The sequence below is a fragment of the Hemitrygon akajei genome, chromosome 22 (genome assembly GCF_048418815.1).
Source record: "Hemitrygon akajei chromosome 22, sHemAka1.3, whole genome shotgun sequence".
Taxonomy (NCBI): Eukaryota; Metazoa; Chordata; class Chondrichthyes; order Myliobatiformes; family Dasyatidae; genus Hemitrygon; species Hemitrygon akajei.
Genome location: NC_133145.1, coordinates 41,865,556 through 41,893,427, shown reverse-complemented (window position 1 = coordinate 41,893,427; position 27,872 = coordinate 41,865,556). Strand labels below are relative to the sequence as shown.

Sequence of the window (27,872 nt, the reverse complement as noted above, 5' to 3'; positions counted from 1 at the left end):
TGGTAGAAAGTCAAAGAGGATGTTGGATGGATGGGTGGGATCCTTAATAATACTAAGGGCCCTGCATAAGCAGCATTCCTGATAAATGTCCCCAGATGGATAGTAGGGAAACCCCTATGATCCTGTCAGCAGTTCATGTCACAATTGTTTTTAAAAATTGAACACAAAAAAAAGAAAGAAAATTTTCATTTCCTAAAATTTAACTGATCCCTCACAGGTTTTGTCAAAGTTCTGTCATTTGGTGATTGCTCTTCAGACAATTATTCATTCATTTTTACGGTGTCGAATGAAGTTTAATTACTGAGCCAGAGATATAAGTATTGCACAATTAGTGTTGGGTGCAAGAAATACTTGATTAAGTTTATTAGCTGTACAGTCGGCCTTCCTTATCCGCGGATTCCATATGCGCGGATTCAACCAGCCGTGGATTGGGAAAACCCGGAAGTTCTCTCTCCAGCACTCGTTGCTTCAGCATGTACAGATTATTTTTTCTTGTCCTTGGTTACTGATTGCATTGTCATTTTTTGCATTGCCAGAGAATCTGGAAGATGAGAAGAAAAGATATAAACAAATGCTGGACGATGCAGATGCTTTGTGGCAGAGGGAGGTAATATGGTCTCTAACTACACATTGAAACCTTTCATCAAAGAAATGTTTCTTTGTATCCTCCTTGTATATGTAAAATAGCCTCTCAGCCTTTGTTGCCTGATGGAGAATACCTTGGCTTTCCCATCAATTCTTATCACTGGAATCTCTCATTCTTTGAACCATTCTGTTAAATCTTTCTTTGCTCCTTTTTAATGCCTTTGGGTCCTTTATAAAATATAGTAATGGTACTGGATGCACTTTTCTAGTTGGAGCCAAATAGATATATTGTATAGTGTAATTCCTATGTCTTTGTACTCTTTGCCACTATGAACCCCAGGATTCCATAATGCAATTTGCTTTTTCCAAGGGTGTATACATATATTTATACTCAGATCCTTCTGATCAAACACTTGCATTAGAAATGTGCAATTATTTTCTCTTGTTTGTCTTTTAGCCAAAGTGCAACACATTGCACGTCTGTTATTACATTTCATGTATAACTAATCTGCCTATTTTGCTATACCATTTATCTTTCTTGCATTCATTTGCTTTCTTCAATATTTACCACAGTTCAAGCTTTATGTTTTCAAAGATTTGGAAATTTTAGCCTAGATACCCATTTCTTAAAATGAAGTAGTGATGTCAGCCTTGATCATTGGGGAAACATTGATATGTTTCTTGCCTTTGGTCCAGTTTTTAATCCATACTGCTACTGATGCTTGGGACTTTACCAAATCCACCCATCCTCCTTCAGGATCAGGGAAGAGGGGTGGAAAGTGGAAAAGGATGAATGTGGTGAGGAAAAGGAAAATTTGAGATGCTGTCTCTGTTCAGCAGAATATAACATACACCTTATAAGACAAGTTTAAGTTTAGAAATGTTCAATTTTCTTTCAACTCAGAGGGGGAAAAACATGTTGTGGAATACTGGTCATTCCTTTTGTTGAAGTTTGTGCAGAAGAATATGGTCTCTGATGATATTGGACCTCTCTGCCATTGAACCAAGACCTTGTTCTGATAAGATGATGTTGTCTCTAGTGTGCAATGTCCACCCCACGTTTTAAGAATCCATACAGATTTATTCCATTCTTTAGAACTGGAATGGAAGTGATTCATTCTCAATTCGGAGGAATTGCCTAGGGTGATAACAATGTTTCACTGAACTACAGAAATATGATAAGGCTTCCAGTAGATGGCAGCAGAAAGCATTTACAAGCAAACTTGAACATTCAAGCTTAAAAAGGAATTGCAAATGTGAATATTTGTGTAATACTGCCTTAAAAGTAAAAATAACAAGGAAAATATGGGAAACAGAAGAGAAAAATGAGACTGGGGTAGACAGAAGTTAATGTAAAATAGATCTGAAATTCTGAAAGTAGCTAAAATCTCATGGTAGCCTGTACTTGTTTAGGTTCTGAGATTTTAATCATGTTCTTATAAAGTATTGAAGAGAAAATTGTACAATTTTAAACAATAGTGCTTTTTATTTGCAAGTTTACAAGAAAGACAAAAATATGACCTCATTAATATTCTGTAAATTTTAAATGCAGCAATACTTGAAATATAAACAAGGTATAAAAATTCATCTTATGTCATCACCATAAACAGATGCTAGATTACTAGCCACCTATTGCATTTCAATTCTGATATCCAGTAATAATAAAAGAAATTCGATGTTGGGGAAGTACAAAGAACATTACTTACTCCAGCACCTGTTAAGGATTAGCAACCAAAGACAAAATGTCAGATCAAGGATTATTTGATTACTTTTTTAATGTTATCAGATGGACCACATGAAACAATACTTGGAGGAGACACAGCGAGCACTTCAAGAAAGAATTCACAAACTTGAAAACATTAAACTTCATCTGGAAGAAGTGAGTGAGCACAGTTGTTGAGTATGCATGAAACAATTAAGGTAGATACTATTATAATAAATTATAAGCAATAACTTCACCTCAGCTTATGAGGGTAATTGTAAAGTTACGAAAAGTGCTATATAATTGCTTATATTTCCTTTCTTTATATCTGCTCATAAATTTGTAATACTATGAAATTCTCAAATGAATAATAAAAATCTTGAGTAGTGCTTATGGAATGATTTAAGGATGAGAATTTAAAAGAATTTGAGTCAGAATTCTTCACAAAAGATAGATCCACAGAACAAAACTGGCTTTTGGTGGCAATTAATAAATGAATAATACAAAACAAATACACAGGGCTGCACAGCAATGTTGAAGATGATGCAGCTATCTCTCCACCCCAGAAAACCTGTCATTCCTCCTTTAGAAGTCTTTGTGAAAAAGCATAGTCTCCAATTGCTTTGAACCACTTGCCATTGAGCCAAGACTTTGCTGCAATAAAACCATGAGGTAATTGGTGTGTAACATTTGCTACATGTTACAAGAATTTACACACAGATCTCTTCCATTACTTCGAAAAGGAGTGAAAGCAACTTTTTATGCCTGAGACAGTAACTAAGAAGAAGAGATGTGTAAAGAGATGCAAATGAATCAATCCATCTCGAATGCAGAGATGTAGTTAATTCTAACTTCCTGCAGTATCTGCACATTTCTTCTATCACTGTATGAGTTTTCTGGGTAATTCAGTTTCCACACACATTCTAATATTGTGCTGGTTGGTAGGTTAATTAACTACTGTAAGTTACCCTAAATGGTTGGGAGGTAGTGCAAATCAATGATTCGTAATGAGGATGTGAGAGAGAATAGATCTTGGGGTCTGTTATTCAGAGTCAACATGGTCTTAATTGGCTGAATGTCATTCAAGTTTGGTCTAAAATTTCCACTTCACATGTGAGATGGCTTTCTGGAGATCATACCTGGACTTCTTGGTCACCAGAACTGAATGCCACTGATCTGACCCTCAGCAGATTGTGGATCTGATTCTTCATCCAGGACTTCTGGTTAGGGAAGATTCTGCATAATTTTGTGGGGACACACTAGTCTACAACTGTTTTTTGAAGTCTGTGACAACTTTGGTGTATTTTCACACAGGATCCTCTGAGTCCATGAACTCGGCCCAGTCCACCAACAAAAAGCAATCCTTTAGCCGCTGCTCTGCCTCACTTGACCACCTCCTTGTTATCCTTATCTCTGGAGCCTTGCTCTTTAGGTTCTGCCTGTGTGCTGGCCAGAGGAGTACAGCCAAGTGATCAGATTTCCCAAAATGCATTCTGGGCATGGAATTGCAGGCATTTGTTATTCATAGTGTAGCAGTGATTGAGTGTATTGGGACCCCTGGTGGTGCAAGTGATATGATGATGATAATAATTGGGCAAAGATTTCTTCAAAACAAGTCATATTGAAGCCCCGGACAACAATTTGGTTGAAGCCGTTGGGTCTTACCAGTGTGTCTAGAGTGAGCTAAATCTCTATGAAGCACAGAACTCAGCAATCCCTCATTTCCCTCCAGTACAGCAATGTTGTCCTTAGGTCCTCAATCTTGATTTCCAGTGACTGTACATTCACTAATAAGATGCTGGGTAGAGAAAGTTTCATTCCCCAGCATTTCAAACTGGCTTGGAGTCCTCCCATCCTCCCTCTCTTTCAGCCATAGTGATGTATCTTCATCCATTTAAAGGTGCTGTACTGCATGCGTGAGTTATGTCTGCTGAGTCCTTCAGAAGATCGTGAAGTCACTAAATGTCAGATTTTCACAGGATAGGTTAGATATTTTTGTTGATTCTTTTGTACTTGAATGCATTGAAATATTTGAGTTAATATCTAGTAAATGAATTGAGTGATTAATATTATTATAAACATCCATGCTATTTCTCATCTCTTTAAGTAGGGTTTCTTGTAAGGCAAGTAATAATATGAGGCATTGTTAAAATTATAGTAAATTGTCTTATTTCGCTAATCTCCTGTAACCCCACAAGTTAATGGGATCACAAGGAAATCTGCAGATGCTGGAAATTCAAGCAACACACACAAAATGCTGGTGGAACACAGCAGGCCAGGCAGCATCTATGAGGAGAAGCACTGTCGACATTTCGGGCCGAGACCCTTCATCAGGACTGGGATGACTACTCCAGTTGTGACCACTTGATCATCTATGTTGTTAATCATTCCGAGCTCTGGTGATCTTGATATTGCAGAATAATTTTAGGAAAATGGGTTGTCATTTAAATACCTGTTAAAGTTCTTTGTAAGAAAATATGGTGTTGCTTAACAATTCTTGATCCCCCCCTTTCCCCGTTTGAAACAGGACCTAAGCCGGACGAAGGCAGCTGCCATAACTGATCGAGCACAAGCTGAAGAGGAGCAAATTAAGGCAAGGAACCAAGCACGATTGGAAGAGGTAATAAATGAAAAAATAATCTTTATTCAAAACTCTGTGGACTTTGTCAAGTTTCTACATTTTTACATTTCTAATTCTCTCCTTCCCCTCTTCCTTTCTTTGTACCAAACTGCCCTTACTTCCCCCTCATTAATTGACCTCTCTTTCATACCTGCAGATCTTCCACCATCCTGTACCCTCATCCTACTGTCATGGCATTTTGGGAATTTCCCCCCAAAAAAGCCTTTGAGTATGTTTAATGTTGATAGTAGCTACATTAATTTCTGAGTAATTAATTTAGACTTGGGTGATCATATGCCAATTATTTATGAAGTGCCTCTATTCAAGTGATGTCAGTTTATATATAGAAAGGGTAACAATCACGCAACAGGACTAAGTGAAGGAGATATTATAATGAGGAGGCCTGAGGACAAATTACTGAATGGATAGTATCAGAAGCCGGTTTTCTGTGATCAGTTATATCAAAAATATATGCATAAAAGTTTATAAAGTCAACCAGCCCAGAAAGCCTATGGGAACAAAGGTCCAAAGAGTTTATTGCCAGCTTACTTTTACAGTAATCAATACTAATCTGAGTTTTGACTCTAGTTAGCAAAACATTCGAGTATAAGAAATAAGAGAAGGAATTTGCCAAACAGCTCTTCATGTGTTCTCTGCAGTTCTTCAAGGTCATGGCTAATCTCTGCCTTGGAACTATTTTCACTGCACTATGCCCATATCTCTTGATGCTTTTTATATCTAGAAATCTATTGAACTTTGCTTTGAAGGAACTCAATGACTTCAGAGCTCTACAGGGTAGAGAAAAATTTATCACCCTTTGCATAACTTTACTTCCATTTACCACTTACTTTCCTCTGGCCCAAGCTTCTCAGTGAAGGGAATCTTCCTACTTGCATCTAGCTTACTAAGACCCATAAGAATTTTGTAAGTTGTACTGAGATTTACATTTGTTCTCTGAAATTCCAGAAAATATAGGTTTAGTTTATCAATCACTCCTCATATGGCAAACCCACCACGCCTACAGTCAATCAAGTGAACCTTCACTGCTCTTCCTGTTTCAAGTACATCCTTCCTTGGGTAAAGAGGCCAAAACAAGGCACAGTCCTGCCAAATCCCTGTATACCAGTCCTTGTGGTAACCTACTAGTCACAGTCTACCAGCCTAATCCATTTTTTCAGACACTTTGCTTTATGCCTGATGATCAATTCTCAGTCATTGTCAGTTTATATTACCCCAAATCAAGTCCTCTAATTTTGTTGATCAATTTCCTGTGTGGGACTTCAGCAAAAGCTTTTTAAAAATTCAAATATTACATCCAATTATTTAATATCATTAAAGAGTATTGGTGCTATTTTTTTGACCCTAACCCTTCTATTTATTGTCTTTTATAATCAATTAATTTTAGAAACATTAAAGATTTTCAATTTGTAAGTACACTTTGGCAAGCCTATTTCATTAATCTTGTCATAACAATAAATGTTTGCAGTCTTGTTCCCGTCTCACCGATGAGTACAAGTGATCATTACTTAAGAAATTTTCCACAACCAGATTACTAGTTAGTCAACCTAGTTAGTCTTGTACCTTTGTAACTGTAATTACCCATCCAAAATAAAAACAAAATAAATCTTGGCTCCTCAGTTTTAGAACCTACCTAAAATTAAGTGTACAGTACACTGTTCTCATTGTACATAAGATTCCTAGTGATCCTGCAGTGCTTCTTTGCTTTTATACACTTGAACATCAATTTCTGTAACTTTAGGTAACTATTCTCCCTCTGTCCCTTCCCTCTATTCCCTAATACCACTGCTCCTCATCCTTTCTCTTCTCTCTCCCCCACCCACTTCACCTGCCTGTCACTCACTGGTTCCCCTCCAACTTCTTCCCTTTATTCTATAGTCTACATCCTTTCCCTTCAGATTCCATCATCTTCAGACCTTTGTCACTTCCATCTGCCACCTCTCATCTTCTTGCATCATTCCAGCTCTTTCCCCCTCTCCCCTCTTTATCTGGATCCACCTATCATCTAGCAGCTCTTGCTCTATCCCTCCCACCATCCTTTTTAATAATTTCTCCCTCTCCCTCCCCCTCCCCTCTCCTGTCCTAATGAAAGGTCTGCACCAAAAATACTGTCCATTTCCTTCCACAGATGCTGAATAACCATCTGAGTTATTCCAATTCTCTTTTAGCATTGCTCCAGATTTCCAGTATCTGCAGTATAAAGTTTCCTTTTAGTAGAAACCAAGTGTTTCACTTTCATATTTTCATGCTGTCATGTATACGAATTACGTTTGTAGATAAGTACTTTATCAGTTCATTCAGCCTACCCTGAGTTCCAAATTATTAAATTAGACTTGTAGTTTAACTGGTACAATAGATGTAAGACCATGAAAGTGCATGAGACCCACAGAATCTACTCCATCCAGTACATCAACTTTACGGCTGATGAGAAACATAAATATAATTTACTACTCAGAATCCAAAGGTCTGTAGCTTTCAAGTGAAGGAAGAGAGTATGCCAGTTTTTAAAAACTGTACACACAGTTAATGCTATTATGAGGTTGCAGGAAAATGGCTAATGTTATGTCAGTAAAAATAATTTTTGTGGGAGGCAACAACGGCTCAAAGATATTTGTAGAAACTCAATATCTGAAAGAAATGTGTTCAATGCCATAATTTATATTTAGCAATGTACGGTTTTTTTCTTCATTGCTCCTCAATTTTGCTGCATTTAGCAACAGAAAATAGTCCACTTGGAAGAGAAGCTTCATCACATTGCTCAGTCACGTGATGAATTCCAGAATCGCTACAATTCCCAAAAGCAAACGATCACTGAGTTGCAAGGAAAGAATAACAAGCATGTTTTTGAAATTGAAGGTTTAAAACGCCGACTGGAAGAACTACATCAGGTACCTTGAATCCTGATTAATTATCATTTCCTCCTTTTCTCCAGCATTGTGAAATGAAATTTAAGATAATGATTTATTGTGCATTTAATAACTAAAATTGAAACAGATGTGACACAAAGGCATTATTTAAAACTAAAGAATTTACCATTTTTTACTTATTCACTTTCTAACATGTAGGTGGAATTTGGTATTAATGTTATGACTTGTTTGCAAAGCAAATTTGTACATTATTAACAATAATTTAATTTACAATAGAAAGCTCTTATTAAGTGTGCAATACATTTGTCTCATAACTAGTTTTTTAAAAAATTATCCTCCACTAACTTTTTAATATATGTAATGCACAGGTTAAGATTTCTACTGCTATGTTGTGAGGTATTTTAGCAGTTTTGTGTAAAAGTAGTGTGTCCTGCTAGTAAGAGTGTTTTGGCTTCAACTAAAGACGAGGAGCAACGTTGTCCAACTTAGGAATGTTGTGTCAGCCAATCAGGATTGTCTTGATATATGTTGTAACTTTCTGCCCAGTGGGATGCCATGGAAAATTCCAGAGAGCTGGGTGGGATCAGATTTCTGAAGGACAGTAGTCTGGTTTGGGGTCTTTTGGCGGGAGTTGCGGAGCAGGGCACAAGGGAAGATGCCTGGCGAATCCGAATGCCGTTTGAAGGAGAGACCCTGTTGTATGAAGGGCTTTGTGCTGATGAATGGTTCCAAGGAGGAAGTACCAATACTCTAGAGTTAGCAGTTCATTCAAGATGGTCTTCGAGGGGAGTTCGAACTGTGGCTGGGGTCTTTCACACAGAACACAGGTTCAGCGCATGAGTACAGTGATACAGCCAACTACTTCAGAAATGAGTTCCAACATTTATATGCACATTGGACTGGTTTGACTGTAATGGGCCCTTTTCTCTTCCTTTTCTTTTCCAGTTAACTGATAATGTTAAACTGGTAAATATACTTCCTTTATAATTTTTTGCTGGTATACGATCTGTCATTTCTTGACAACTGATAATTGTGTGTGAGCAGTATTTACACAGCATTCGCTACTATCAATGTTCTTTAATTGGAACATCCCACTGCCCTGTTTCGTTGAACCCCAAATCATACAGAGCTTAAGACATACTGTTTATGAAAGCTGAGTCATGTGGATGTTAGCAGAGGTAGCTAATGAGTTAAGTTTGTATTTGAAGCCCAGTGAGAGGGTTACATTTGTGGGGTGCTCATCCAGGTATCAGATGCTGTGTGAATGTCATTTAAGTATTGAATAAGCAGTTTCTTTGTGTGTTTAAGCCAGTGTTTAACCTAGTGTTTGTGGAATGTGAGGTGTGTCATAATTAAGGTACTTCATTATGGATGCCATGGGGATTAAGGTTTGGTGAAGTATGAAGAGGGTATCCATAAGTAATGCTTGGATTCTGAGTGGGGTGGATATTCAAATTCCTGATGAACTGCTACTTAGTTCTATAAAAGTATTGGGGAAAGTTATGCTGATTGAATGCCGTTTTGACCAATCAGCTGGTAAGGATGTAGTGCTAGTCGAGACTACCAGTGATGTGACTGAAGTTGAAGTTAAGTTAGTGATGCCAGTAGAGGCAAGGCGATGGGCAGTCCATATTATTGGGGGGGGGGGATGTAGCTGAGGGTGAAGACTTTAAAGACAAATTTATCTCATTTCTGTGAAGTGAGGGAAAGCAGTAGTCTGATGTCAGAGGTCTAACAGGTCCTTCAGCTATTGATTAAAGTTCTGAGCTGGTTTTGACTATTACATCACTGACTGATAAATGCCAAAGTGTACCTCCATAGAGCCATAGTTATCATGGGCTGAGCAGACATCTCAGTTACTGGATGAATAGCAGTACTCATAATATGAAAAACAGACTGGTAGAGAATTTAAAGGGTCCAGCAGCTGATGTAAGCTAACTACATAGATTCTTTTGGCATTGCTGAAATTTGAATTAAGTTTATGCACACATTCCAGGAGGAAGCCTACCTTTCCATATTGGAGAAACTGCTGCATTGTTTTGCCACAAAGGGGCATTCAGCTGACTGAAAATTTGCTTGAAGATGGAGCAAGTTGTGAAGGGTGCTCTGCTACATGATGTAATTGCTCTATGTATTCGAATGACCCACAAGATGCGCCCTCCTCCTTCTCTTACCAAGTTACTCAGAGAAGTTAGAGAGGAGGAAAACATGAATGAGAAGCAAAACTTTTCCAAAAGCTGAGAAAATGTCTTCAGTGGTAGCCTCTGCTGCTAAAGTGACCCCAATGCTACAGAGATAGAGCTTTTGAGGAATGAGGTGAAAAGCCTTCAAGCTGAGCTGAATCGATGGATGTCTGCTGATTTTTCAGCTAAACAAGGTACATCCATTGGATAACCCGACCCACCTGTGGGACTATTTAAGCAAAGGAACGCTGATGAGAAGCGTTTTTTGACGAGAGAAGTGACTGGTATTTTCTGTAAAAATTGTGAAGAAGGTGGACATTTCAAGCAAGACTGTGAGGGACAGGAAAATCTTTGAAAAATTAATCAGAGAAGAAGCAAAAATACAGAGACACCCAGTAAAGGAATGGGCTAGTGTCTCAGAGAGAATGCATTATAATCAGTGTATCAAGGGAAATACTAAAGAGCAAAACACTGTTCCTGAAGGTTTAGTGGTTCCAAGTTCTGATGCATCCATACAGATTGAAGTTTTTTGTGCTAGAGCCATACTTGACACAGGTTCTCAAGTTATTTTACTTTATAGATCCTTTTATAACCAGTATTTGATGCATTTACCATTGACGCCACTTGATGCCCTTGAGATTTGGGCGCTTAGTGTTGATGATTAGTAGTATGATGGTTACTTGTTGAAACTGGAGTTTTCAAAAGCAGATGCAGAACAGTAAATGAGACTCTTGATACACCATGCTGGTGTGCTCAGATCTGGTTGAAAAAGGTGAAGCTTCAATTTTTGTGGGAACATACTCCCACTGTGAGAAGAATCGCAGGAGCATGCAAGAAGAGAAATGGGGAGAATTTTTTTTAAACAAACCTTGTCCATTCACCCGGTGTTCAGAGCTGCTTTTGAGAAGGTGCAAGTTCCTCCTAATCAGAATTGTGAGCACAAACAAGGAACTGTATGGTACACCCTGTTTAAACCGGTCATGTCTGGAGGAGTAGCTAGAGTGACAGAAGACACCCCATTCCAAGAGAGATCTCGCTGACCCTTGTTAACACCAGTGGAGGTTGAAGATGTTTGGCAGCACCTCCTTATACTGGGCTCCAATATAACTGGGGATGAAGCTGAGTTCAGTTAGGTGGCCGGGGAATCTGAGTCACCAGAAGGTATGAGTGTCAGATAAGGGGAGGCATCCCCTAGTAGACAGGAACAGTCACAAGGAGTGGGTGAAGCTGAAGATGAGATAAGGTGGTCTCAGAGAGTCAGGAAATCCCCAGATAGGCTGTATATGATGCACCTGGGAAACAGAGTGTTATGTCAGTCCCCATGGTGAGATATGTTACTTCCATGTACAAATGGTCCTGAAATCAAGAAATTCATTTGAATACTATTATTAATATTGGTTTAGTAAGTTCCAAAGTCACAACTACTACTACTACTTCTATACTATGTCGACTCAGGCCTAGGGGGCTGGCGTTGGGCACAATGACAGACTCTCCATTTCTCCCTCTCCCTCATCAGTGTGTTCAGTTCATCTACATTAGCCGCGCCGCTATCTTCTAGGAGCGTGTTGACCATAGTCTTGGGAGGGTGCCCAAGGACATGACTATTTTTGGGAGGTGGAGAATGTAATGCCTTGGTTAAGATTTCTGCTATGTTGAGAGGTATTTTATTTTATCAGTTTTCTGTAAAGCAGTGTGTAAGAATATTTTGGCTTCAGCTAAAGATGAGCCATGTTGTCCAACTGAGGAATGTTGTATCAGCCAATCAGGATTGTCTTGGTACATGTTGCAACTTTTTGCCCAGTGGGATGCCATGGAACATTCCAGAGGGCTGGGTGGGATCAGTTTTCTGAAGGACAGTAGTCTGGTTTGGGGTTTTTTGGCAGGAGCTACGGAACAGGGCACAAGGAAAGATGCCGGCGAATGCTGTTCAAAGGAGAGACCTGTTGTATGAGGGGCTTTGTGCAGATGAATGGTTCCCAGGAGGAAGTGCCAGTACTCCAGAGTTAGCCATTTCATTCGAGATGGTCTTCGAGGGAAGTTCAAACTGTGGCTAGGGTCTTTCACGCAGAACATGGGTTCCGCACACAAGTACAGTGATACACCTAACTATCTCAGAAAAATGCTCCAGCATCTATGTGCAAATTGGACTGGTTTAACTGAAATGGGCCCTTTTACTTTCCTTTTCCTGTTAAAGTTGAAAACTGGTAAATATAATTCCTTTATAATTTTATGCTGGTGTAGTGTACGATCTTTTATTTCTTGTCGACTGATAAGTATGTGTGAACAATATTTAAATTGCATTCGCTGCAATCAATGTTCTTCCTTAATTGAAACATCCCAACTGTCCTGTTTGATTGAATCCCAAATCATACTGACCCTAGACATGTGTTCCATAGAAGGTGGCCTTCTCACCACTGAGTCACGAGGCTGTTAGCAGAGTTAGCTCACGAGCCTGGTTTTTATACAAGCCCCAGTGTGAGGGATACAAGCACTTGAAGGATTTTTCCATCCATTGACAGCTGCTAGTTCTAAAATTGCCATATGAAATTCTGTTTTGGGGTACGTGACACAAAACTTTACAGAAAATTAACTTCCATAATCAAGGAAGAAATTAAGATGGAATTCAGCTGACTTTAGTTAAATATAGCATGAAGCATAAACCTAATTGTTTCAAATTATACTAGGCAAGTTGCAAAACGAAAAGTAAGTGTAGGGGAAGCAGCCCAAAAAACTTAGAAGATAATGGTTCAAATCATCAAATCAGGTTTCAGAGAATGAAGCTGCTCCAGTGCCCCACTGAATGGGGTATTATTGCTGAAAAACAGATTTCATGTTCAAAAGCTGCAGAATATGCAGAGGTTAGTGTTTAATTGGAGTGCCATTTTTAACTGCTATAAGCCATGCTCTATTTCTTAGTTGTGGTGTCCCCAAATGACACAATGGCATCCAAATACTGAGGTATAAAAATGGTAAAGTATTTTGAATAGATAAATGAATCAGGAAACAAATAATGAAAGGAAGTCAGTAGAGGAAAGGACAATTCTAGGTCCATGTAAAGGACCTGAAATAGTATACCAAATTATTAAAACTCGTAGGTGCAGAGGTTGGAGCTGCTGCCACATATCCTGACTTTACTTGCTGCCTGTGCACTTTCTCCCTGCAACCATTTTTGGCAGAATCTCAGATGGAAATGAGAGGGCATACAGGAGTGAGATATACCAGCTAGTTAAGTGGTGCTGCAGAAACAACCTTGCACTTACACTCAACATCAGTGAGACCAAAGAGTTGATTGTGGACTTCAGAAAGGATAGGATGAGGGTTCATGAACCAATCCTCTTAGAGGGATCAGAAGAGGAGAGATTGAGCCAGTTCAGGTTCCTGGGTATCAAGATCTGTGAATCTAACCTGGTCCCAACGTATTGATGCAATTGTGAAGAAGGCAAGACAGTGACTATATTTCATTAAGAGTTTGAGGAGATTTGGTTTGTCACCCAAGACACTCAAAAACTTCTGCAGATGTACCGTGAAGAGCTTCTTGACAGGCTGGATCACTGTCTGATATGGGGGTGAGTGGGTGGTGCTGCTGTACAGGATCACAAGAAGCTACAGAAAGTTGCAAAATTACTCAGCTCCATCTTGGGCACTAGCCTCTGTCATATCCAAGACCTCTTCAAGGAACGGGAAGTGGTGTCTCAGAAAAGTGGCGTTAATCATTAACGACCCCCATCACCCAGGACATGCCTTCTTCTCATTGTTACTATCAGGTAGGAGGTACAGAAGCCTGAAGGCACACACTGAGATTCAGGAACAGCTTCTTCCCCTCTGCCATCAATTCCTAAGTGGACGTTGAAACCATGAAGGATACTTACTGTAATTCATTTACTTTTTTCTCACCAGTATTGTTATGTATTGCATTGTACTGCTGCCGCAAAGATAACAAATTTCATGACGTATGCCAGTGATAATAAACCTGATTCTGACCTAATGGACTAAAGTACTACCTTCTGAATCAGGAGTTCCCAACTTGTGGTCCATGGACCCTCAGATAATGGCAGGGGTCCATGGTGTAAAGAAAAGGTTGAGACTCTTGTTCTAAATAGTATGAAAATATCAAATATGATAAGTATATGACAATTGCTTTCCTGAACTGTAGTGTATCTTGAAAAAGAGACAAATGCAGTCAGTTTATACATAGCAAACAAGTGAATCTACAACTCATCAACAAGATGATATGATTTTGACAGTTCAGTAGGAGAAACTAATTCTGGTCAGAATGTTAGCAGATCTTGCAGTCATCATGAGCTGGAACTACGGTATATGGGCAGAAAGATACGATTTTGGTGTGTAATCTCATCCTAACATAGCCAGAATGTAGCTTTCCTTCAGTGCTGTACTATACTATCAACCTAGTTTTACTGTATGTAACGTTTGAAGTTAAATCTGAAATGTTCTGAAACCCAAGGAGGGAGTACTAATTAGCTGTGCTAATACTAATTTCATAACTTGGGTATACAATTAAGAACTTCCTAAGTTTATGGTATATGGTATAATTGTAGGGTAAATTAATAAAGCACAGATTTTAATTCAAGGCTGGACTGAATTCATATAAGATGCAATGCAAAGTCATCAAACAAATAGAAGAATTGTCCAGAGATGAAATTACAGAAAAGGATATTTGCAAAAATGGTAGTGTATTACAAATATGCCTTCAAATCTGTAGCAATGTGGAAACTGAAAGCTGAGAAGACAGAATCAGAGTCAGGTTTAATATCATTGGCATATGTCATGAAACGAGTGTTTTGCAGCAGCATATTGCAATACATAATTTTTTTTAAATTAAATTACAATAAAAAATATATAAAAATTAAGTAAGTAGTGCAAAAAGAGAACAATAAAACACTGAGGGTAGTCATGAGTTTTATTGTGCATTCAGAAATCTGATGGAGTAGGGGAAGAAACTGTTCCTGAAACATTGAGTGTGTGTGTGTGTCTTCGGGCTCCTGTACTTCCTTCTTAATAGTGGCAATGAGATGTGGGCATGTCCTGGGAGATGGAGACTTTAATGATGGACACCACCTTCTCAAGGCATCTCTTTTTGAAGGTGTCCTCGATGCTGGTGAGGCTAGTACCTGTGACAGAGCTGGCTGAGTTTACAATTCCTGCAGGATTTTTCTGGATCCTGTGCAGTGGTCTCTCCATACCAGACAGTGATGCCACCAGTTAGTATACTCCCCGCAGTACATCTGTAGAAATTTGCAAGAGTTTTTGGTGACATACCAAGTCTCCTCAAACTCCTAATGTAGTATAGCTGCTGTCAAGCCTTCTTTATAATTACAGTGCCTGTAAAATGTATTCACCCCTCCACCCCTGGGAAGTTTTCATGTTTTACTGTTTTACAACATTGAATCGCAGTAGATTTAATCTGGCTTTTTTTGACACAGATCAACAAAAAAGACTTTTTCATGTCAAAGTGAAAACAAATTTCTACAAATTGGTCTAAATTTATTACAATAATTAAACAGAATAATTGATTGCATAATTACTCACCCTTTTGAAGTCAGTATTTAGTAGATGCACCTTTGGTAGCAATTACAGCCTTGAGTCTGGGTGGATAGGTCTCTATTTGCTTTGCACATCTGGACACTGCTATTTTTCTGCATTCTTCCTTAAAAAACTGCTCAAGCTCTGTCACATTGTATGGGGATCATGAGTGAACAGCCCTTTGAGTCCAGCCACAGATTCTCAATTAAATTGAGGTCTGCAGTCTGACTTGGCCACTCCAGGACATTAACTTTGTTTTTAAAGACATTCCTGTATAGCTTTGGCTTTATGCTTAAGGTCATTGTCTTGCTGGAAAACAAATCTTCTCCCAAGTCACAGATCACTTGCAGACTGCGTCAAGTTTTCCTCCAAAATTTCCCTGTATTTTGCTGCATTCATTTTACCCTCTCCCTTCAGAAGCTTTCTAGGGCCTACTGCAGTGAAGCATCCCCACAGCGTGATTCAGCCACCACCATGCTTCACGGTAGGGTTGGTGTGTTTTTGATGATGCAGCGTTTGGCTCACACCAAACATAGCGTTTTGTCTAATGACTAAAATGTTCAATTTTGGTTTCATCAGACCATAGAACTCTAGCCAAGATTTCATATGAGTAACACCTGCTGTTGGAACACAGCGGGCCAGGCAGCATCTATAGGGAGAAGCGCTGTCGACGTTTCGGGCTGAGACCCTTCGTCAGGACTGTTTGCATTTCATATGAGTGTTTTTTTTCCCCTAATGGTGGCTTTCTCTCTGCCACTCTCCCATACAGCTGCGACTGGTGAAGCACTTGGGCAACAGTTGTTGTATGTGCAGTCTCTCCCATCTCAGCCACTGCAGCTTGTAATTCCTCCAGAGTTGTAATACGTCTCTTGGTGACCTCCCTCATTTGCCTCCTCCTTGCATGGTCATTCAGTTTTCGAGGACGCCCTGCTCTGGGCAAATTTACAGCTGAGCCATATTCTTTCCACTTGATGATTGACTTAACTGTATTCCAAGAGATATTCAGTGATTTGGAAATTGTCTTGTATCCATCTCCTGACTTGTGCTTTTCAATAACCTTTTCGCGGAGTGGCTTGGAGTGTTCTTTTGTCTTCATTGTGTAGTTTTTGCCAGGATACTGACTCACCAGCAGTTGGACCTTACAGATACAGGTGTACTTTTACTACAATCAGTTGAAACAACTTGACTACACATAGGTGATCTCCATTTAACTAATTCTGTGACTTCTAAAACGAATTGGCTGCACCATTGATTATTTGGTGTGTCATATTAAAGGGGGAGAATACTTACGTAATCAATTATTTTGTGTTTTATATTTGTAATTAATTTAGATCACTGTAGCGGTCTGTTTTCACTTTGACACGAAAGTTGTTTTCTGTTGATCAGTGTCAAAGAAACAAATTTAAATCCACAGTGATTCAATGTTGTAAAACAATAAAACATGAAAACCGTGGGGGGAGGGGTGAATACTTCTTGTAGGCACTGTACATCATTGTATTATTGATAGGATAAATCTTCATCTGCTGCACTGAGATTGACGATGTCCTTGAACACTCCCGCCAGTTGGTTGGCACAGGTTTTCAGTGCTCTACAAGGTACACCAGCAGGGCCTGACACCTTATATACATGACACTACGTATTTTGAGATACAGAAAAGCTAGAGAATTGGGTTTTGGCACCTGTGCTAAGATGAAAAGCTGTAGATGCTGGAGTATTTACATATTTTGAAGGCTTTCTAAGATTTTTAAGATCCGAGAATAGTTTTCAGTGTAACATGTTTTGAGAGAAAAAGACATGGATTGAGTTTTGATAAGAAGACATAGACATTACAATTTGAATCAGAGAGAAATTTCATCTGAGCTTGAGATGAAACAGAACACCAAAACAAAAACTAGTAAGTATTGGAAGTCTTTTAATTTTAAAAAAATACAGAAAATGCTAGAAATATTTAGCATGAAAGACGGCATTAATTAATGAGAGATTGCAACCCTGGAATATTGGGTCTGTTTATCTCTGCAGATACTGCCTGATAGAAAATTTCTTGCATTCCAGTATTTCCAATAGAGACATTTCAACCCATGAAATCTCTGCCAGCCCACACAGCAGTCCCATTCCCTCACTAAATATACCTGTAACAACCTTCTCTCATGTTCCCTTCAACTCCTTCCAGATTCAAACACCTGCCTATTAATTTAAAGTGGTAAATTAGCCTACAAGCACGCATATCTTTGGGATGTGTAAAGAAACCGGCAGTTCCAGAGGAAAGCTGTGCTACCAAAGGACGAACATGCAAACTCCATGTAGAAAACACTAGAAGACAGTATTGAATCCAAACCTCTGGACCTATGAGGCAACAGCTCTGTTAGAGTCATAGAAAAGTACAACATAGAAACAGGCCCTTTGGCCCATCTAGTCCATGCTGAACCATTTAAACAGCCTACTCCCATCAACCTGCACTGGGACAATAGCCCTCTGTACCCCTACCATCCATGTGCCTATCCAAACTTCTTTTAAACATTGAAATAAAGCTTACATGCACCACTTGCAGCTTGTTCTACACTTTCATGACACTCTGAGTAAAGAAGCTTCTCCTCATGTTCCCCTCATGTTTTCAGCTTTTACCCTTAACCCATGACCTCGAATTGTCCCATCCAACTTCAATGGAAAAGGCCTGCTTGCATTTACCCTTTCTAAACCTCTCATAATTGTGTATACCTCTATCAAATCTCCTGTCAATCTTCTACATGCCAAGGAATACAGTCCTAACCTATTCAATATTTCCTTATATCTCAGGCCCTCCAGACCTAACAACATCTTTGTAATTTTTTTCTGTATTCTTTCAACCTTATTTACATCTTTCCTGTAGGTAGGTGACCAAAACTACACACAATACTCCAAATAAGGCCTCACCATCTCTGGGACTCAGAACTTTGATTTATGAGGGCCAATGTGCCAAAAGCTTTCTTTACGACCCTATCCACCTGTGACACCACTTTCAATGAATTTGATGTGTCACTTAGCCACCCATTTTCTATCCTTATCACAGGTGGTCTTTTGTTTGAATTAATATTTTCCTCGGAGGTTAGCAACACTATCTGTTGATTTAAAAACTTTGCAAGCTTTAAATGCCCTCAAAACATCTACTGTAAGGTTTGACACATTTCAATACATTGTCACAAGATGTATGCAGTTCCTAGCAGCCATTTAGTACATTAGAAGCTCATCAATCTCTCAGCTCATAATGTCTATTTTAATATTAGTTCAGTCCAGAGCGTGAATAATTAACTGTACTTTTGCCCAGTGAAAGCATGCTCTGTGTTTAAAAAATCCTTTCTTTAATTTTATGAAATGCAATTTAAGTTTTAAAATTCTAACACTCAAACTCCAATATTTAGGAGTTGTCAAACAAAGATCAAGAGAAGGTTGCAGAGGTGAATAATATACGCGTTGAACTCCAGGAACAAATTGGCCATCTGCAGGCAGAGAGAGCAGCAAGGGAAGGGCTCAAAGAGAAGATTTCTGCCCTAGAGAGGCAGTTGAAAGGTATGTGCATTAAGAATCAACTGTGCAACCTATCAAGCCATTTCATTCTCTTGAAATTGTCTTTCTGGTAAACAACTATTCCTCCTGACTAATTGGTCAATCAAGCCACTTTTGTTAAAGAAAGTTGTTTGTATTGTTTATATTAAGCCACTTGAATTTATCTTAAGGGAATTAAATGATCAATGTCTGAACACTATGAAGATAAAAGAAACATTGCAACTGTTGATATTAAATTGATTTTACTATCTTTTCATAATGACCAAGGGTTAACCTTCTAGAACAGAAAAGCCTAATATAGGGATGAAATTTTAGTAAATAGCCATCTTTAACCCCTAAGTATTGTTTTGCTCAATGGGGCCCAACCTGTAATTCTATTAATCTTAGAATTCTTCTGTTTTATTACAGTTCAGTCAAGTAGCCACCGAGAAGCCTTGTTGGATAAAGATAGTGAGATTTCCTCCTTATTGGAAAAAGTCCGTCTGAAAGACAATGAGATTATGCGAATGAGGGAGGATGAAGCACAACGAGCTAGCTTCCTACATAATGCAATTCTCTCCTATGTGCAGGGTTCTCCTCTTGGCACTCAAAGTACAAAGAAATGAAATTTTACAGCAAATGTAACAAATGTGGACATCTAGTAAAGGGAGCCAGATGTTTGTTTTCAAATTTTGGATTGTAAGTTAATGCATAATTGCAGCTAGGATGGATTTGACAAATTTCTTAAAGAATCAATTTTTTGTACAGGCAAAATTAAGCAGAATTGCACAGGATAGAACAGTACTGATCAATGAAATTTGTAATGCAGTATATCAACAGAAAGGCTTCTAAAGAAAATGCTTTAAGATGCATTTTGATGGTATATAATCAGGTCTGAAAAAAGGTACTAGCCTGAAAAATAAAATTGTAAATATTTTTGTAGTGGTTCTATGTATAGACTATTGGAGATTTCTTGGATTCGTGTGCAATTTAATCAGCTAGCTTGATGAAAAGGGTGTGCAATGCCTGTTGGATCTTTATATATGTTTAAATGGGATTATGCTAAAATTAGCTTCTTTCACTAAACTGTCATTTTATATTCTGACATCCAGAAATCAGAATTGGAATCGTGCAATTCTTAAAGCTACCTATTAAAGTTCATTGAATTTCTGTTAGGTAATAAAATATTATGTCCAGACATGCTGGATTTCACAGAGCTTGAAATAATGCTGAAATGTGTAATTTCTCTACCTATTTTGTATCAAATTTTCCTGCACAGATTACTTACATTGAGGATGAAACCAGTGTAAAATTAGTCCTACCGACAGAGGTGATTATAAATATGCTTGAGGATGCATGGCATCTCACTTACGAGGTCCCTTGCATCAAATGGTGCTGTTCTATAATTAAATAGAATTAGGAAATCCACAATGGTTTAAAAAAATTCACCCTGTTGATTGGGGAGGGATGGTGAGTGAATATAATGATTGGTACACTAGAATTTAAAGCAGTTTGGTTAAGTGTGGTGCAAATGTTGGTGAGGAAATTTCCAATTAAAATAGTGTCACACCAATATCAGATGATTTTAGGCTGTGTAGTCTCCAAATTTCTGGGTATACTTAGTAAATACATTATTTCCCCAGGAAATACATATAGGCTGTTTTGTGTAGCATCATTATATGGAAGAGAAATAGGGCTCTAGCTAGATCATTAAGAAATTCCTTAAGTAATATCAACGAGCTGGGGCAAAAAAGGAGATGTTCTGACTACATTTGGATAGTGCAAGTGGTATCACCGATCTGGAACAAAAATAAGAAAGCTGGACACAAGATTCTGCAGATGCTGCAAATCTTGCACAATGTGCACAAAATGCTGGGGGAGTTCAGCAAGTTGGGCAGAATTTATGGAATGGAATAAACAGTCGACATTTCAGGCCAAGAGGTCAGACCGATTCTATGGAGGCAAAAGGTACAAGCCAACATTTTAGGAAGAGACCCTACATTAGGACTGAAGTGGAAGGAGAAAAAAATTGTCAGTATTTTGCAGTACAAAGATGTGGGGGGTTGGGGGGAGAATAGGGGCTGAGATGACAGGTGGAGCTAAATAGGGAAGGGATGGGCAGGTGGAATCGTGGGGGGATGGGAAATGTGAACAAAGGAAAAATAAAAGTAGGTAGTTAACTGAGTTTTTGTGGGAGGAAAGCCCTGGAGGAAGCCATGCACCCTAGTATACCTGTCTTTCTGTTGGCTCCATGGAACAGTCATAGTTATAAAGCTATTTCCAGCAAACCCCTTTCCCCCACCTCCACCTCCAAATCTTTTATTCTCTGCATATAAAACAGCATCCATTCTGCTTTCTGCACTGATATAGAACTTGTCATTTTCATCATCTTTGCCACTAACTTCCACCTTGTCCTTAAATCTGTCCGATACTTTTCTCTTCCTTTCCTTCACCTTTTAGTCACCATCTCAGGACATCTTCTGAAGCTCTCACAGCCTCCTCAACTACACCTTTTCCCACCTTCCTCTTGTAAGGCTACTATCTATCACAATTTCTTCATTTCTGGCCAGATCAAGGTGAAACCACACTCTGTGGACTTTCCGAAACTTCCTCCTTTCTGCAATCATGACCTCTCTTCTGCTATAGATCTTGGAGCCACACACATTTCCTTCATTTCCCACATGTCTACTCTCATCTCTCTCTCCCCTGCCCACCAGTTTACACATCCAACACGTTATCTATTGACAGCTCCAATGCAGTCCCACCACTGGTCACGCTTTCTCCTCTCCTCACCTGTCTGATTCTCTGCTCCCCTCATCCTCGCCACCACCTTTACCATCGCCTGGCACTTCCCCCTATGATCATAGGAGGTGTTACACTTGTACATTCACTTCCTCCTCTGCCATTCAGGGACCTAAACAGCTATACCCATACCTAGTGGGCAGACGTTCACCTGCCCCTCTTCCAACCTGGTCTACTGCATTTGGTGCTCACATATGGCCTCCTCTGCATTGGGGAAACCAAGCATAGCCTAAGCAACCATTTTGCAAAGCACTTGCACCCTGCTTTTGACAACCATTTAAAGCTTCTTGTTGCATGTTATGCTTACCTCATCTAATTCCACTCACTATCTAATACCAGCTTCTGTTGCATGCCTCTTCCCCCCCATCTAATTCTAACTACCCAATATCCCCTACCATATGGTTCCATTCGTCACATAACAATCTCCTCCCCATAATGAAATTATTGTGACAATCTTTGCAGGCCCTCAACCCAAACTGCTGACTTGCACACTTTGCCTCCACAGCGTTGCTTGGCCTGAGTTTTTTTTTGGCGCTCTGATTGTTGTTCCGGATCTCAAAATCTACAGTCTCTCTTTTGTCCTTTGCCTCATACCAGTGACATGGACAATAGTTGAAATCCTAGGAGACACTAGTATGCTTGACAACATGAAAAACTACATGGAGGTCAAGGAGCATGAGAAAGGGTAATGCACCTTTAACACAATTGCATGAGAAAACAATTGTCGTTATGGTTAAGCCTCTTTTGATACCCATGTCTGAAAACTAGAAAGTTTAAATGGTGGAAGAAAAGGAAGGACAATTGGTACAAATGTTTCAATCTCTTCATTTTGGAACAATGTTTTGATGTCTCTAGATTAACCACAGGCATATGTGTACTCATGGTCAGTATATTAGAATGTAATCTTTTGAAGTATGGTCCATCATGACTCAGGTTCAGAGCATCTTTTCTTTCCAATTGCCGGCTCTGTGAAAATAACAGCTTGTTTGGCAAAATAATTGCACTCCTTTTGTAGCTTTTGTGTGTGTCTATGTGTGCGTGCATGCATAAAAAGGTTAAAGATCCCATGTGAAGCAACCATACCGTCAACTTGAATTATCCCTGAACAGGAAGATAAAATTATCTTTACAATAGAAAATGAGAACTGGCAAACTCTGTGAATAGTTAATATGGTTTTCCCTCTCACCCCCACATTTTTGCTTTCCACTAAAGGATCCAATTACTGTTGGGTTACAGCTTCACGGATGTTTGTGGCTTTTGTATAAGCCGAACTTTTGCATGCAAGTGGATTATTTAACTATGGATAAGATTGCAGCTCTCTGCATTTGTTGATTCAAACAGAGCAAAGGGAAAAGTGCTTTAATTAATCTCTGGGCAAAAATGATTCCAAATGTCCATGACATTCAAAAGCTCTAAAAATCAATTAACTGAAATATTATTGCAATCTTAAAACATTTTAAAAATGTAAAAATATTTATCTGAACCTGATTAATTTTAAAAAGAATTCTCTCACAGCCACTCTTTACTAGCTTGTCCTTTCCATTCACCTTAATAGAGTAGTTGTTCCTGCACCAGTTCTACCTGGGTGCAAATTCATCAGAAAAATTCCCCAATATAAAAGATTTTAAAAAATTTCAAGTTCACAAACTGCTGTTAGTTCCTTATCAAATCCAATGTCAATAAAGTGAAGAGCTGCTACCAACTTCTTCATCTCTGTATCTGCATAGAAATATTAAACTTCAAAGAGAAATGCTGGTGCTTCCATTTGAATTACTGGCATGTCTCTGTAATATCCAGCCCATAAACTTAAAAAGGAATGAGTCCATTGAATTAAATCATTTGTTTTATTGCCTATAAAAATACATCACTTTGAATGGTTTAAGCATAATAATTATGAATTTATAAATTACAAATGTCTTCCCTAGGTTCAGTATTTATTTTTATTTCAATTGTAATATAGCATAGTGATTATGTTTGGTGCATTTGTGTGATGGTTGAAAGCTGTTTTAAACATCTTTGCCTGTGGTAGGCAGGGAGTTCCAAGTTATGATTATTAATGTCTAGATATGTATTTTAGCATAAATCCATAAATACATGGAGCCTGACCTGTAATGTTTTTAACCATTCAAATATCCCACAATATTTAACACAATGTATCAAAAAGAAAGAAAATTGGATTTTATTTTAGGCTCTCTTGATTTCACCGCCAAACAAAATAATGATTGTTCAATTCCATGTCTCTTGAACATTTTTGGTGATTTTTAGTTGTTTAATTACTTGCATTTTTAGAGTTGGTAGTTTATTTTCACTGAACCATGTAGCTAGTCTCTTAATACACACTAGTAAGCACTGATACAAAACTTCATATCTATTTTCATGTTTTGAATGGTGCTTATTGTGTGCAGTGTGATATCACTCACTATTTTGCAGAAAAAGTTTAAATTTTTCTGTCATTCTTCTCTAAATGTTGTTTTTCTTCCAAATTAAGCTGCAATTATACTGCCTTAGAGGGCTTATTTTCAGTTGCCAAATGTTTTCTGAATTGACTCCAGTTGGACAATGGTTCTGTATTACAACAAGATCTTGGTGCAAAGAAGAGACATTTTTTTCAACAAGGACATTACTGTAGTCACTCTAACTGATTCAGGTGCAGCTACTGTGGGTATCTTGGTGAGAACAAGATTGGACCGAGTTTCGCTGTGTTTACTCATTACTTGCCGCAAACCCTTCAGGATTCTACCAGCTTATTCATTGTTGTTGAGTTTCTCTTGATGATGAGCATTGATGTCATCCAATAGCACCTACTGTACCTTTGGCGTTCTTAATGTTTTCTCCATGGAAGAGTACTGATCCGGTAGGTGATGGAATACAAGAGAGGGTAGTCTGCAGGAAGGCCCCATACTTGTGTTTAATCTGATGCCATACAATATTGTGGGATTAAGTTTACTTATTTGCTGTATACCACCATAGAGTGACCTCTGGTCACTCAGCAGTCAGGAACACCAGCTGGAAGGTGCAGTTCTGATCATGTAACTTCTGTTGGGCTGTTTCTTGTCTAAATTAGGCATCAACTCACCCAATTCAGATATCTATTTGCCCTAAATATTCCTGACAAGGGCAATACAAGATTGAATAGGACATTTACACTCCCTTCCCCACACCCAACTCCCCATGTTGGAGAAGCTCTATACTAGGCAGTATATCCAGTTTTCCCATTTTATGTTTTAACAGAGTGGCTTCCTAGGCCATTTCACTTTGTTCTGGATCTGGAATTGTATGGTTGGTTTTAAACATTAAGATGCAAAGAATGGAGTAGAAAGAGGTAGGCAAGTCTGTGATAAGCTGAAAGACGAGTAAGATAAAATGATTAGGGGAACAACAGAGTAAAGTAACAAGCTTACAGGAGGTGTAAATGCAGCATAATTGTTTGAAGTTACTAAAGTTGGTGGAAGGAATCTGAAATAGAAATACCATAAATGTGAATTGCATTGGAACAGTATCAGGTGCTGAAGTCAAAATGGGAATGAGAAGGAAAATTAAAATGATTTTAATAACATTTTAAACATATTTATTTCATAATTTCAAGTAATGATTCTATACTTGAGTCTCCTTCAGTCTTTTGGCTTGCACCATCACTCTTTTTGATAATTTAATCTCTCCTGCTTTACAGCTTATAATGTGATCTCTTTTTGGAGAAAAAGGAGGACTTTCTAACCTTGTCTCCCCTCAACCCCTTAACATAGTAAAATGTATGTGTCTGGCTTGTAATGCTTTCCTTTCTCCAAAAATCCAGTCTGACTTGATGAATATTTCATTTTCAGTTCTAATTTTGGTTACTGGTTCAGTAACTTAACTCAGATGCATGCTGTTGCAATTTTTAACAAATGAATAATGGGCATAAAATCAGATGTGAATAGTCTAGCTTCTCTTTTTCTCCCTGTGCCAGCACACTGCTGTTGCTGGGAAATTTGAAGGTACAGAGGATAGGGGAGGAGATGTTTCTTTTAGAAATCAGAGAAGCTAATACTGTATTTCTTAAAATATTTCTAAATTTCTAACTTTTTGTAGCAAGTAATATAATCTGTTTCCTCCTCTAATTTTGAATTGCCACTAGTTAACTTCCACAGTCAAACGGATCTGGGAGGATATGTTATGACAGGCAATTTTCCCCTATATTCCATAGCCAGGCTATTAATTTATGACTTTATGCCTATTTTTCATTTATTTAAAAAAATGAATACCCTCATTTATGGTCTAACCAAAATGATAATTAGTATTACCACGGTACAGAAGCTTTATGTGAAGTACAATCAACTCTGTTTGCAACACTTAAAAATTGCTTTGTAGCCAACTAAACTTCAACCAAAAGAGTAAGATTTTGCTGGCAGTAAATACAATGATTTATTTGATAGGTTGTTGTGAAACATTGGACATTTTGTTACCAATGATTCAGATAAATCTTGTTCTAAATCCTGCACATCTTTTTATATTTCAAAATACAGTGGAAAAAATGAGTCAAATATTTTCTAAACTAAATTTTACTCTGACTGTTGACTCAGGTATATTGAAATTAAAACTATTATGTATAGGACTTGGGGAAAAAATTGACATTAATGACTTTAATTTCAAATTCTTTATCTAATTTTCTATAATTGCACTGTATTGCTGCCACAAAACAACAAATTTTACAATACATGTTAGTGATGATAAACCTGATTCTAATTATGCGATTCATGTAATAATAGAATTTAAGTTAATAAGGAAAAGTTTACAATGTCAGCATTTTCTATTCACAGCATGTGCCTGAAATATTGAGTGCTTTACTGATAGCTCTCTGAAATTATTTGTGTTCAATCCTATGTTAAGATGTATTCCATATATAACACTTTTTAACTTCTTCAGTGCATAGCTGTAGTCACTCATTGTTACAATGCTTCCTTTCATTGTAGTAATGAAGTTCTATTGATATATATAAAACAGAATTTACATTGATTTTGTATGGTTTTAATATTTATTTTGTGCATATCTACAATGTTTTAAATTTTTGTAATTTATTTTGCAGAAAAATTAAAGTATATTTTCATTTTCTTTAAAGTGGTATGTTTTTATTAAAAGTTAGACATTTAATATATTAGGGATGGTCATTATATGACAATCTTGACAATGATACTTGTTTTCATTGCAAATATTTTAAATTCTAATGCTCTGCTGGAGTAAATTGGTTAAAAAGAAATTCCTCTCACTTTCAGCTAACAATAAAAAAAATATTAAAGCTACTTGCATAAAATATTCCTCTTTGTAATTACATAAACTTACTTTATCTAATACAAAATGTGAATCTGGTTGGATTGAGTCTCCCAGTAGAATACAAAAATATAAACTTGATAGAATAAATGCTTTACTTAACTTGTAGAAGTAATAAATCAACAAACCCAACTGCAGAGCAGCCAGAATATGCATATACTTTATCAATTCTCATTATTTTGTCCAGTGATCTCCCTTTGCATCATGCTGAGTTTACACATGACAGCAGTAATGCACCCTGCAGCAAGCTGTTGCTTAGATTTACACAAGGACCTCCTAAAGATGAGTACAGAGCCTCAGAAATTGTTTTACAACAGATACACTTATTAATGAGTAAGCAACTTTCAGCTTTTGGATTCTATGAATGTAGAGTTAGAACTTCTTGTAATCTATAAATTAAGCAGTCCAGTTGAAGTTTTAAATTTTCCTTTTGGGCAAACCTAGAATGCTATATTCTGAATTTGTTGTTCATATTAAGTAAGAGTTTCTCTGTTTAGTTGAGCAACTCTAATGTTAATTAATTGAAATCATTAAATGTAATGTACCCCTTTCAATTAAATATTTTTCAAATGCATTCTGCATAGTATTGAACAAGTTTAATTAAAATGTTATGTAAACTAGTGCCAATTCTTCCATATTGAGTGAACTGTTGTTTATAAAATTAAACAGCTGCATGGTTTTATTATGCTGAAATATGGTGTGCTGATATAAATCAGATCAATGTTGAATGT

General features: G+C 37.9%; 1 protein-coding gene across 2 annotated transcripts in view; it reads left to right on the top strand.

The window, feature by feature from the left end:
- The window catches only part of lrrc45 (leucine rich repeat containing 45), a 71,038-nt gene extending 44,107 nt beyond the window's left edge, over nucleotides 1-26,931 (top strand). For both annotated transcript variants that reach the window (XM_073026101.1, XM_073026102.1), the window contains exons 13-18: nucleotides 537-607; nucleotides 2,372-2,464; nucleotides 4,815-4,907; nucleotides 7,640-7,813; nucleotides 18,912-19,059; nucleotides 19,465-26,931. In XM_073026101.1, coding sequence (XP_072882202.1) covers nucleotides 537-607; nucleotides 2,372-2,464; nucleotides 4,815-4,907; nucleotides 7,640-7,813; nucleotides 18,912-19,059; nucleotides 19,465-19,661 — 776 coding nt within the window. In that variant the 3' untranslated portion in view covers nucleotides 19,662-26,931. The remainder of the gene's footprint in view (nucleotides 1-536; nucleotides 608-2,371; nucleotides 2,465-4,814; nucleotides 4,908-7,639; nucleotides 7,814-18,911; nucleotides 19,060-19,464) is intronic.
- Nucleotides 26,932-27,872: the final 941 nt, after the last annotated feature.